The 13958-nt window shown below is 48.0% G+C and overlaps 1 protein-coding gene across 10 annotated transcripts in view; it reads left to right on the top strand.

Annotated features, from left to right (window-relative positions):
* The window catches only part of epb41a (erythrocyte membrane protein band 4.1a), a 127850-nt gene that overhangs the window by 71398 nt on the left and 42494 nt on the right, over positions 1-13958 (top strand). For 9 of the 10 annotated variants that reach the window (XM_045695028.1, XM_045695030.1, XM_045695033.1 and 6 more), the window contains 2 exons: positions 9237-9493; positions 9900-9983. In XM_045695028.1, the coding sequence (XP_045550984.1) occupies positions 9237-9493; positions 9900-9983 (341 nt within the window). The remainder of the gene's footprint in view (positions 1-9236; positions 9494-9899; positions 9984-13958) is intronic. The other variant, XM_045695035.1, reaches the window with a different exon arrangement.

Below are 13958 nucleotides of genomic sequence, written 5' to 3'. Positions count from 1 at the left end.
TTTCATCCTGGAGCTGACCTCATACCTAACCTGAATAACTCTGAGGATGGTTCTGTTTTCATCCTGGAGATGACCTCATACCTAACCTGAATAACTCTGAGGATGGTTCTGTTTTCATCCTGGAGATGACCTCATACCTAACCTGAATAACTCTGAGGATGGTTCTGTTGTGTCCTAGAGCTGACCTCATACCTAACCTGAATAACTCTGAGGATGGTTCTGTTTTCATCCTGGAGATGACCTCATACCTAACCTGAATAACTCTGAGGATGGTTCTGTTTTCATCCTGGAGATGACCTCATACCTAACCTGAATAACTCTGAGGATGGTTCTGTTTTCATCCTGGAGATGACCTCATACCTAACCTGAATAACTCTGAGGATGGTTCTGTTGTATCCTGGAGATGACCTCATACCTAACCTGAATAACTCTGAGGATGAACTGAAGAGATGTGGAGTCAGTGTCTGTCTATGTGCTGCACTTCCTCCTGTCGTACTAGACTCAGTCTACGACGCTCCACGCTTGTCTACCTGACCTGACTGACTGGGAGGATGGTTCTCCTTCTTACCATGTAGCTGACCTCATAAGGACCTGAGAAGATGTACAGTCACAGTGTCTGTCTGCTGAACGTTCTCTGTCATACTGTAGTAAGCGGCTCTCCGACGATGCTCCACGTACAGAATGTTTCTACCACGTTATCGTTAAACTTCATTCTAATATATAATAATATATGCCGTTTAGCAGACGCTTATAATCCAAAGCGACTTTTACGTATGGGTGGTCCCGGGACACGAACCCAGAACCCTGGCGTTACAAGCATCATGCTCTACCAACTGAGTTACAGAGGACCACAAAGAGATTCCTCATGGACTGTCCCTGTCTTTATTCTACTGCTCTTCCTCTGTCATTTCCAGGCTCTCGCTCTCTCTCTCTGACTCTCCATGCACAGTATGTTCTCTGCCACGTTCTCTGCCACGTTATTGCTGAATCCTTGCTTTGCCGTGCTGATGCCGATCTCATCCTGCACCTTCTACTGTGTGCTGTCTACAGATGATCCTGCTGCACAGCTGTAGACCCGCTAACTCCCTCAGTCATGCAAGAGCTGGTTTCATACACGAGTCGGTTTTTACTTCCTTAACTCGCCGCTCCACTAAGTTATGTTAGTCTCAATAGAGAAAACAAGTGTTTGTTGAGGATGTATGTTGGTGTCTTAGTTTGTAAATGAAGCCATTTTCCCTTACAGTCACATGGTGACCACTTCCCAGTCTGCCTCTTCAAGTGTCGCACAAGTGAAGGAGACATGGAGTGAGGACTCCTAATCTGTTGTCATGGTTTAACCTGTCTCTTCCACCTCCACCACTGTGCCCTCCAATCCCAATCCTGCACCGTTTTCAGGTATCCAATCAGGCCTCAGACAGGGCCTTTAACCCCTCCCCCTGTCCCGCATCAACCCCTGAATACTTCTGTTCCAAGTCAAATGCATTTCTACTTGGCTACAGTATGCATGACCTGTGACCTTACCTCACTGAGGCCTGGTCAGATGATCTGTCATGTCACTCTGAGTCTGTAACATATCTTCTCTATTTGTTTAATTTCTCTTGAGACATTTACTGCCACTCTATAACCAACTAGAGTAGACTGAGTAGAATGGCCTGCCACTCTAGAACCAACTAGAGTAGACTGAGTAGAATGGCCTGCCACTCTATAACCAACTAGAGTAGACTGAGTAGAATGGCCTGCCACTCTAGAACCAACTACAGTAGACTCTGAGTAGAATGGCCTGCCACTCTAGAACCAACTACAGTAGACTCTGAGTAGAATGGCCTGCCACTCTAGAACCAACTACAGTAGACTCTGAGTAGAATGGCCTGCCACTCTAGAACCAACTAGAGTAGACTCTGAGTAGGATGGCCTGCCACTCTAGAACCAACTACAGTAGACTGAGTAGGATGGCCTGCCACTCTAGAACCAACTACAGTAGACTCTGAGTAGAATGGCCTGCCACTCTAGAACCAACTAGAGTAGACTCTGAGTAGGATGGCCTGCCACTCTAGAACCAACTACAGTAGACTCTGAGTAGAATGGCCTGCCACTCTAGAACCAACTAGAGTAGACTGAGTAGGATGGCCTGCCACTCTAGAACCAACTAGAGTAGACTCTGAGTAGAATGGCCTGCCACTCTAGAACCAACTACAGTAGACTGAGTAGGATGGCCTGCCACTCTAGAACCAACTACAGTAGACTCTGAGTAGAATGGCCTGCCACTCTAGAACCAACTAGAGTAGACTCTGAGTGGAATGGCCTGCCACTCTAGAACCAACTAGAGTAGACTCTGAGTAGGATGGCCTGTCACTCTAGAACCAACTAGAGTAGACTCTGAGTAGAATGGCCTGCCACTCTAGAACCAACTAGAGTAGACTGAGTAGAATGGCCTGCCACTCTAGAACCAACTAGAGTAGACTCTGAGTAGGATGGCCTGCCACTCTAGAACCAGCTAGAGTAGACTCTGAGTAGGATGGCCTGCCACTCTAGAACCAACTAGAGTAGACTCTGAGTAGAATGGCCTGCCACTCTAGAACCAACTACAGTAGACTGAGTAGAATGGCCTGCCACTCTAGAACCAACTAGAGTAGACTCTGAGTAGAATGGCCTGCCACTCTAGAACCAACTAGAGTAGACTTGAGTAGGATGGCCTGCCACTCTAGAACCAACTACAGTAGACTCTGAGTAGGATGGCCTGCCACTCTAGAACCAACTACAGTAGACTCTGAGTAGGATGTCCTGCCACTCTAGAACCAACTAGAGTAGACTGAGTAGAATGGCCTGCCACTCTAGAACCAACTAGAGTAGACTGAGTAGAATGGCCTGCCACTCTAGAACCAACTAGAGTGGACTGAGTAGGATGGCCTGCCACTCTAGAACCAACTAGAGTAGACTCTGAGTAGAATGGCCTGCCACTCTAGAACCAACTACAGTAGACTCTGAGTAGGATGTCCTGCCACTCTAGAACCAACTAGAGTAGACTGAGTAGGATGGCCTGCCACTCTAGAACCAACTACAGTAGACTGAGTAGGATGGCCTGCCACTCTAGAACCAACTACAGTAGACTGAGTAGAATGGCCTGCCACTCTAGAACCAACTAGAGTAGACTGAGTAGGATGGCCTGCCACTCTAGAACCAACTACAGTAGACTCTGAGTAGAATGGCCTGCCACTCTAGAACCAACTACAGTAGACTCTGAGTAGAATGGCCTGCCACTCTAGAACCAACTAGAGTAGACTGAGTAGGATGGCCTGCCACTCTAGAACCAACTACAGTAGACTGAGTAGAATGGCCTGCCACTCTAGAACCAACTACAGTAGACTGAGTAGAATGGCCTGCCACTCTAGAACCAACTACAGTAGACTGAGTAGAATGGCCTGCCACTCTAGAACCAACTACAGTAGACTCTGAGTAGAATGGCCTGCCACTCTAGAACCAACTAGAGTAGACTCTGAGTAGGATGGCCTGCCACTCTAGAACCAACTACAGTAGACTGAGTAGGATGGCCTGCCACTCTAGAACCAACTACAGTAGACTGAGTAGAATGGCCTGCCACTCTAGAACCAACTAGAGTAGACTCTGAGTAGGATGGCCTGCCACTCTAGAACCAACTAGAGTAGACTCTGAGTAGAATGGCCTGCCACTCTAGAACCAACTACAGTAGACTGAGTAGAATGGCCTGCCACTCTAGAACCAACTACAGTAGACTCTGAGTAGAATGGCCTGCCACTCTAGAACCAACTAGAGTAGACTCTGAGTAGAATGGCCTGCCACTCTAGAACCAACTACAGTAGACTGAGTAGAATGGCCTGCCACTCTAGAACCAACTACAGTAGACTGAGTAGAATGGCCTGCCACTCTAGAACCAACTACAGTAGACTGAGTAGGATGGCCTGCCACTCTAGAACCAACTACAGTAGACTGAGTAGGATGGCCTGCCACTCTAGAACCAACTACAGTAGACTGAGTAGGATGGACTGCCACGCTACAACACAACTGACTACAGTAGAAAAGCTTATTAGAGGTATCCGTCTCTCTCCAGGTAGTTTCACAAAGAGACCTCTGAATGAACTCCTGAGGCCACGCCACTGTACCCAAAGAGAGCGAGGGACAGAGAGAGACCGATATAGGGAGAGACAGACAGATGGGGAGAGAGAGATCCAGAGGTAGAGAGACAGACAGATGCGGAGAGAGAGATTCAGAGGTAGAGAGAGAGATGGGGTGAGAGAGATCAAGAGAGAGACAGATGGTGAGAGAGATCAAGATAGAGAGAGAGAGACAGATGGTGAGAGAGGGAGAGAGAGTGATGATGTGTGTGTGAGAGAGGGAGAGTAGAGAGCAAGCAAGCTGGAAAGAGGAAGTGACAGAGAGGGAAGAGAGTGGTATAGAGTGGATATATGGTGTAATAGGGTGTATATAGTGGGATTTAATGCATATAGTTTTATGTAGTGCACGACATAGAGACTAGGGTGTTATTTGGGATACAGACCCATTGAGCTGAATAGTGTGATGGACAACCAGTCCAGTGAGCTGAACACTGTGTGATGGACAACCAGTCCAGTGAGCTGAACACTGTGTGATGGACAACCAGTCCAGTGAGCTGAACACTGTGTGATGGACAACCAGTCCAGTGAGCTGAACACTGTGTGATGGTCAACCAGTCCAGTGAGCTGAACACTGTGTGATGGACAACCAGTCCAGTGAGCTGAACACTGTGTGATGGACAACCAGTCCAGTGAGCTGAACACTGTGTGATGGACAACCAGTCCAGTGAGCTGAACACTGTGTGATGGACAACCAGTCCAGTGAGCTGAACACTGTGTGATGGACAACCAGTCCAGTGAGCTGAACACTGTGTGATGGTCAACCATTCCAGTGAGCTGAACACTGTGTGATGGTCAACCAGTCCAGTGAGCTGAACACTGTGTGATAGTCAACCAGTCCAGTGAGCTGAACACTGTGTGATGGTCAACCAGTCCAGTGAGCTGAACACTGTGATGGTCAACCAGTCCGGTGAGCTGAACACTGTGTGATGGACAACCAGTCCAGTGAGCTGAACACTGTGTGATGGCCAACCAGTCCAGTGAGCTGAACACTGTGATGGCCAACCAGTCCAGTGAGCTGAACACAGTGTGATGGTCAACCAGTCCAGTGAGCTGAACACTGTGTGATGGTCAACCAGTCCAGTGAGCTGAACACTGTGTGATGGTCAACCAGTCCAGTGAGCTGAACACTGTGTGATGGTCAACCAGTCCAGTGAGCTGAACACTGTGTGATAGTCAACCAGTCCAGTGAGCTGAACACTGTGTGATGGTCAACCAGTCCAGTGAGCTGAACACTGTGATGGACAACCAGTCCAGTGAGCTGAACACTGTGTGATGGACAACCAGTCCAGTGAGCTGAACACTGTGTGATGGACAACCAGTCCAGTGAGCTGAACACTGTGTGATGGACAACCAGTCCAGTGAGCTGAACACTGTGTGATGGTCAACCAGTCCAGTGAGCTGAACACTGTGTGATGGTCAACCAGTCCAGTGAGCTGAACACTGTGTGATGGACAACCAGTCCAGTGAGCTGAACACTGTGTGATGGACAACCAGTCCAGTGAGCTGAACACTGTTTGATGGTCAACCAGTCCAGTGAGCTGAACACTGTGTGATGGACAACCAGTCCAGTGAGCTGAACACTGTGTGATGGACAACCAGTCCAGTGAGCTGAACACTGTGTGATAGTCAACCAGTCCAGTGAGCTGAACACTGTGTGATGGTCAACCAGTCCAGTGAGCTGAACACTGTGTGATGGTCAACCAGTCCAGTGAGCCAAAGAGTCTGGAACTCGAGGGTAGTGTGTGTTTCTGTGTGGCGTCCAGGGAAATAAACTGTATGATCTCCTCCATTTGCACATGAGACACTTCAGTAATAGGAAAGGTGTATCGCCTGGTTGCTTTTAGCTTCCCTGCTCAGTATTGAAGCCTATTAAAATAAACCTAATTTTCTTTTAGTTGCAAGTTTGCAGTCTTTTGTAAAAGCATGCTGTTATGAACATGCATTCTGTTGACTTGGCTCTCAGTAGCCTACCTCTCACTACCGTTCTCAGCATGAAAGCCCATTCAGAACCTCCTTCCCTGGTAGTTGAGAGTCAGCATCTTGTCAGCATCTCAGTGATGTGCAGTAGAATCGTGCTGTTCTGAACATGTGTTCTCTTGAGGAGGTTTGTTCTGCAGATGGAAGAGGACTAGAGGAGCTTGTTTATCTCTCCTCCTGATCTGAGGACTTGAGGGGCTTGTTTATCTATCCTCCTGATCTGAGGAGTTGAGGACTTGAGGGGCTTGTTTATCTATCCTCCTGATCTGAGGACTTGAGGACTTGAGGGGCTTGTTTATCTCTCCTCCTGATCTGAGGACTTGAGGGGCTTGTTTATCTATCCTCCTGATCTGAGGACTTGAGGGGCTTGTTTATCTATCCTCCTGATCTGAGGACTTGAGGAGCTTGTCCTCAGATCCTCAGACCAGTTCACTGGGCTGGTCAGAGGAAGGCCCTAAAAATTGTCAAAGACTCCAGCCACCCTAGTCATAGACTGTTCTCTCTGCTACCGCATGGCAAGCGGTAACCGGAGCGCCAAGTTAAGGTACAAGAGGCTTCTAAACAGCTTCTACTCCCAAGCCATAAGACTCCTGAACATCTAGTCAAATGGCTACCCAGACTATTTGCATTGACCCCCCACCCCTCTCCCCCTCTTTACACCACTGCTACTCTCTGTTGCCATCTATGCATAGTCACTTTAATAACTCTACCTACATCTACATAGTACCTCAACTAACCGGTGCCCCTGTACATTGACTCTGTATCGGTACCCCCCTGTATATATTGTTATTTTACTTCTGCTCTTTAATTACCTTTTACTTCTCTTATTCTAATCTGGGGTTTTTTAAACTGCGTTGTTGGTTAGGGGCTCGTAAGTAAGCATTTCACTGTAAGGTATATTTTATATTGTATTCTGCGCATGTGACTAATAAAATTTGATTTGTTTATCGATCCTCCTAATCTGCATCTGAACTGTGAATTTCAGGACATTTGGAATTACAAGACAAACTTGCTCTCTCGGCTCTCAGCTCAATGTTGCCACCTGCTGGTCGCTGTACCACAGTACAGTGCAATGAAATGTTGAAGTACTGTACAGCCCAAAACACAGTCCTTTATTTGTATCTGCTCATGGCCTCAGCTGCTGTCTTCATAATGATAATACATGGGTTTTATATTAGGAGCTTTTCAAGGACCCTAAGACCCATCATCAAGGACCCTAAGACCCATCATCAAGGACCCTAAGACGCTTGTCTTGTCCCATCATCTTTCTTATCTTTAATCACAGCCTTTTTACTGTAATGATGATTGATCTCAACACCTTCAGCAGCTGTTGATGTTCCTGCTGAGGTGGAGGTGGAGGTGGAGGTGGTAGGGGCAGAAGATCTCAGAGAGAGAAGGATGTCTGGTTCGTCCTGTTGAACCCTCACCCCCACTACCCCCCTCACCTCCAGTAACTTTCCCCAAATTCATGCTCCAGACCCTGACAAAGCTGTGGCTGGTGGACCAAAGTGTATCTCGGCTGCAGCAGCAGTGGAGGTCCCTGGGCCGGAGCCTGAGAGCGAGGAGGGAGCGGGTGGAGGCCCAACAGACAGCCTTGGACGGGGCCAGAGACTGGCCTTGCTGGAGGAGATCCAGACGATGAAGCAGGAAGTAGAGCAGGATACAGCCACCATCCTGGGGGATAGGATGAGCAGGCTTGAGGGACCAGGACTGATGGTTTGTGCTGATGGACCACGACCCGCTCCTTGAAATGTCTGAAGGAATGTGGCTTTGCTTTGGTTCCTGAGAAACCCCAAGCACATACAGGAAGAGTAGCTTGAAGGAGAGCCCTCCTCACCCAGGGACTGACCTTGTTTTTCAAGAGACAACGCCAGACTTAACAAGCTGCTGTGTTGCGTTTTCAACTCGAAATGTCTGCTGCAATATGTGGCTTTGCTTTGGTTCCTGAGGACAATGTTACATTATTAGCCACAGCCGCCGCTGAGCCTGTGAAAAATCTATGTGACTTCCTGTGGGATCTCGTCAATCCCAAGACATCCACTGTTCCGTGTGGTAAATGGCAGAAGGCTTAAAATAACTCTACGACACTACAGCAGCAGAAGAAGAATGGTTCTAACTTTTTGTAAATTATACTAAGTCTAAACTTTCAAGTGTGGAACTTTCTCACTGTGAGGATATCATGACACCCCCCTCCCCCCCACGCTTCTCTTATAATAACCACAGCTTGATATTGTCTGTTTCTTCCTCTGAAGTACTTTGCTCAGCTATGGATGTCTTGTCCTGGCCCCATTGTGTTCACACTTGGCTTTGCAGGAGCTGGTAAAGAAGAATGTTATTGGCTTTGCAGCAGCTGGTAAAGAAGAATGTTACTTGGCTTTGCAGCAGCTGGTAAAGAAGAATGTTACTTGGCTTTGCAGCAGCTGGTAAAGAAGAATGTTACTTGGCTTTGCAGCAGCTGGTAAAGAAGAATGTTATTGGCTTTGCAGCAGCTGGTAAAGAAGAATGTTATTGGCTTTGCAGCAGCTGGTAAAGAAGAGTGTTACTTGGCTTTGCAGCAGCTGGTAAAGAAGAATGTTATTGGCTTTGCAGCAGCTGGTAAAGAAGAATGTTATTGGCTTTGCAGCAGCTGGTAAAGAAGAATGTTACTTGGCTTTGCAGCAGCTGGTAAAGAAGAGTGTTACTTGGCTTTGCAGCAGCTGGTAAAGAAGAATGTTACTTCCACAGAAAGTAGTGTGGCACTTTGTTTGGTCACATGCCACCTGTCTCAGGCCATAGGATGCTGTCTGTGATTGGTTCTCTCTCTCTTCGGTGCCAGTGAAGGATGACTGGTTTGAGTTGTTGGTTCGTTCACCTCCTCCAGAGCCTATCCCGGTCCCAACTCTCATACCCACCGGTACAGCCTCAAGTCTATGTAATTGCGCTGCACCCTGGTGGTCGCACAAGTAACTGCCTTATGAGGTGTGTGTGTGTGTGTGTGTGTGTGTGTGTGTGTGTGTGTGTGTGTGTGTGTGTGTGTGTGTGTGTGTGTGTGTGTGTGTGTGAGTATTTTATTATGTTGAGTGTGAACTAAACTCTCCTCTCCCTCCCTCCACTCCTCCCGTCCCCTTACAGCCATGGTGTCCACTCCAGACAAGAGCACTCGTCCTGTCAGTGCTCCCATCATGTCCCCCATCTCTCCCGGGGATGTCGCACCGTCCCCTGTGACCTCGGGCCTGCCCCGCGGTGAGCGGCGAGAAGCCTCCACCCCCACGGCTCGCCAGTCCCGTTCAGCAGAGAGGAAAACCAAGGAAGAGGCCAAGGTGGAGAGCAGGGTGGCAGAAGTCTCCAAGACACAGAGCTCCAGACCACAGTCCACACCAGAGTTCAAGGTATTACACACATACATACACTCACAGAATCAGGCCAGGACACACTGCAACTCTCTTGAGATGTAACAGGATACTGTCTCACTGCATGATGATGTCATTTCTATCAGCAGTACTACAGAACACAGTGTACAGTATTTAATTGGTCACTCACTGAACCAGGTTGATTACACGAGGATGACAGAATTGCTAACAACAAATTGAAATGCAAGACAGCAGTTCACATGTATATAAGCTTCATAGAGTATCACTGTTTAACAGAGGTTTATTAATGGGAGGCGTATCCATAGACATCATTTGGGTGTACCTATAACCCGTGCTCCAGTTAGAGCGTAGCAGCGCTGCCCTGTTGGCAGACCACTGTAGTGCGTGAGCTCTGAGCTGTCTGTGTGATATGCCACCACTGCAGAGGGAGGGAGCCAGGAGGAGCAGGCATCATGGCCCTGCAGTCACCGCCACCACCAACGGGACAGAGCGAGAGAGAAAGAGCCAGGTTTGTGGCCTTATCGACGCCTAGTTAGCACAGCATGAGACGCGTGTATCAACTGTATGAATGTGACTAATATCTGAGTACTTGGGGCTGTGGTTTTAACATTAGACACATACCAACTGTATGAGTCTGACTAATATATACATGAGGAGGGTTATAATACTAAGAGACATTAGTACTGTCTGTCTAAAATACCGATGGCTGGGGTTTTAACGTCTGTCTGTCTGTCTGTCTGTCTGTCTGTCTGTCTGTCTGTCTGTCTGTCTGTCTGTCTGTCTGTCTAAAATACCGATGGCTGGGGTTTTAACGTCTGTCTGTCTGTCTGTCTGTCTGTCTGTCTGTCTGTCTGTCTGTCTGTCTGTCTGTCTGTCTGTCTGTCTAAAATACCGATGGCTGGGGTTTTAACGTCTGTCTGTCTGTCTGTCTGTCTGTCTGTCTGTCTGCTGTCTAAAATACCGATGGCTGGGGTTTTAACGTCTGTCTGTCTGTCTGTCTGTCTGTCTGTCTGTCTGTCTGTCTGTCTGTCTGTCTGTCTGTCTGTCTGTCTGTCTGTCTGTCTAAAATACCGATGGCTGGGGTTTTAACGTCTGTCTGTCTGTCTGTCTGTCTGTCTGTCTGTCTGTCTGTCTGTCTGTCTGTCTGTCTGTCTGTCTAAAATACCGATGGCTGGGGTTTTAACGTCTGTCTGTCTGTCTGTCTGTCTGTCTGTCTGTCTGTCTGTCTGTCTGTCTGTCTAAAATACCGATGGCTGGGGTTTTAACGTCTGTCTGTCTGTCTGTCTGTCTGTCTGTCTGTCTGTCTGTCTGTCTGTCTGTCTGTCTGTCTGTCTGTCTGTCTAAAATACCGATGGCTGGGGTTTTAACATCTATCTGTGTGTTTGTGTCTGTGTGGAGGGTTACAACCATAACATTAGTATTACTACTGTATGTGTAGTCTCACATGCCAGACTCACGACAGCTGTGAGTCTCTCTACTGTATATGTAGTCTCACATGCCAGACTCACGACAGCTGTTAGTCTCTCTACTGTATGTGTAGTCTCACATGCCAGACTCACGGCAGCTGTGAGTCTCTCTACTGTATGTGTAGTCTCACATGCCAGACTCACGACAGCTGTAAGTCTCTCTACTGTATGTGTAGTGTCACATGCCAGACTCACGACAGCTGTGAGTCTCTCTACTGTATGTGTAGTGTCGCATGCCAGACTCACGACAGCTGTGAGTCTCTCTACTGTATGTGTAGTCTCACATGCCAGACTCACGGCAGCTGTGAGTCTCTCTACTGTATGTGTAGTGTCGCATGCCAGACTCACGGCAGCTGTGAGTCTCTCTACTGTATGTGTAGTGTCGCATGCCAGACTCACGGCAGCTGTGAGTCTCTCTACTGTATGTGTAGTCTCGCAAGCCAGACTCACGGCAGCTGTGAGTCTCTCTACTGTATGTGTAGTGTCGCATGCCAGACTCACGGCAGCTGTGAGTCTCTCTACTGTATGTGTAGTGTCGCATGCCAGACTCACGGCAGCTGTGAGTCTCTCTACTGTATGTGTAGTCTCACATGCCAGACTCACGACAGCTGTGAGTCTCTCTACTGTATGTGTAGTCTCACATGCCAGACTCACGACAGCTGTGAGTCTCTCTACTGTATGTGTAGTCTCACATGCCAGACTCACGGCAGCTGTGAGTCTCTCTACTGTATGTGTAGTCTCACATGCCAGACTCACGGCAGCTGTGAGTCTCTCTACTGTATGTGTAGTCTCACATGCCAGACTCACGACAGCTGTGAGTCTCTCTACTGTATGTGTAGTCTCACATGCCAGACTCACGACAGCTGTGAGTCTCTCTACTGTATGTGTAGTCTCACATGCCAGACTCACGGCAGCTGTGAGTCTCTCTACTGTATGTGTAGTCTCACATGCCAGACTCACGACAGCTGTGAGTCTCTCTACTGTATGTGTAGTCTCACATGCCAGACTCACGGCAGCTGTGAGTCTCTCTACTGTATGTGTAGTCTCACATGCCAGACTCACGGCAGCTGTGAGTCTCTCTACTGTATGTGTAGTCTCACATGCCAGACTCACGACAGCTGTGAGTCTCTCTACTGTATGTGTAGTCTGACTAAACTAATGATACGTGGAGTGGGTTAAAAAATGAGACTTATGTCATTACTGTATCAAATCAAATGTTATTTGTCACATGCGCCAAATACAACAGTGAAATGCTTACTCACAAGCCCTTAACCAACAATGCAGTTTTAAAGAAAAATTAAGAAATATATTTACTAAATAAACTAAAGTAAAAAATAAAAGACCTAAAATAACAATAACAATAGGGGATACCGTTACCGAGTCAATGTGCAGGGGTACAGGTTATTCGGGGTAATTGAGGTAATATGTAAATGTAGGTGGGGGTAAACAGCGAATAGCAAGGGGGGAGGGTCAATACAAATAGTCCTTCCTCTGACACCGCCTGGTATAGAGGTCCTGAATGGCAGGAAGCTTGGCCCCAGTGATGTACTGGGCCGTACACACTACCTTCTGTAGCGTCTTGCGGTCGGAGGCCGAGCAATTGCCATACCAGGCGGTGATGCAACCAGTCAGGATGCTCTCGATGGTGCAGCTGTAGAACGTTTTGAGGATCTGAGGACCCATGCCAAATCTTTTCAGTTTCCTGAGGGGGAATAGGCGTTGTCGTGCCCTGTTCACGACTGTCTTGGTGTTTGGACCATGATAGTTTGTTGGTGATGTGGACACCAAGGAACTTGACGTCCTCAACCTGCTCCACTACAGCCCCGTTGATGAGAATGGGGGCGTGCTCCTTTTCCTGTAGTCCACGATTATTTCCTTTGTCTTGATCACATTGAGGGAGAGGTTGTTGTCCTGGAACCACACTGCCAGGTCTCTGATCTCCACCCTATAGGCCGTCTCATCGTTGTTGGTGATCAGGCCTACCACTGTTGTGTCGTCGGCAAACTTAATGATGGTGTTGGAGTCGTGCTTGGCCTTGCAGTCGAGGGTGAACAGGGAGTAGAGGAGGGGACTAAGCATGCACCCCTGAGGGGCTTCCGTGTTGAGGATCAGCGTGGCAGATGTGTTGCTACCTACCCTCACCACCTGGGGGCGGCACGTCAAGAAGTCCAGGATCCAGTTGCAGAGGGAGGTGTTTAGTCCCAGGGTCCTTAGCTTGATGATGAACGCTGAGCTGTAGTCAATGAATAGCATTCTCACATAAGTGTTCCTTTTGTCCAGGTGGGAAAGGGCAGTGTGGAGTGCAATAGAGATTGTGTCATCTGTGGATATGTTGGGGCGGTATGCAAATTGGACTGGGTCTAGGGTTTCTCGGATGATGGTATTGATGTGAGCCATGACCAGCATTTCATGGCTACAGACATGAGTGCTATGGGTCCGTAGTCATTTAGTCAGGTTACCTTGGTGTTCTTGGGCACAGGGACTATGGTGGTCTGCTAGGTATTACAGACTCGACCAGGGATAGTTTTTGAACATTTATTTAACTAGGCAAGTCAGTTAAGAACAAATTCTTATTTACAATGACGACCTACACCGGCCAAACCCGGACAACGTTGAAAATGGTCGGTGGTTGAAAATGTCAGTGAAGACACTTGCCAGTTGGTCATCGCATGCTCGGAGTACAGGTCCTGGTGATCCGTCTGGCACTGCGGCCTTGTGAATGTTGACCTGTTTAAAGGTCTGACTCACATCGGCTACAGCGTGATCACACAGTCATCTGGAACAGCTGGGGCTCTTATGCTGGTGCTCCAACGAGCGTTGAAGCCGGTGTAGTAGGATTCAATTTGAGTCCTGTAGTTACGCTTTGCCTGTTTGATGGTTCATCTAAGGGCATAGCGAGATATCTTATAAGCGTTAGAGTCCCGCTCTTTGAAAGCGGCAGCTCTACCCTTTAGCTCAGTGAGGATGTTGCCTGTAATCCATGGTTACTTTGTTGGTGTATGTACGTACGGGCATTG

This window comes from Salmo salar, chromosome ssa14, assembly GCF_905237065.1.
Source record: "Salmo salar chromosome ssa14, Ssal_v3.1, whole genome shotgun sequence".
Lineage (NCBI taxonomy): Eukaryota > Metazoa > Chordata > Actinopteri > Salmoniformes > Salmonidae > Salmo > Salmo salar.
The sequence above is the reverse complement of the archived record's forward strand: the minus strand, read 5'-3'. Positions and strand labels throughout refer to the sequence as shown.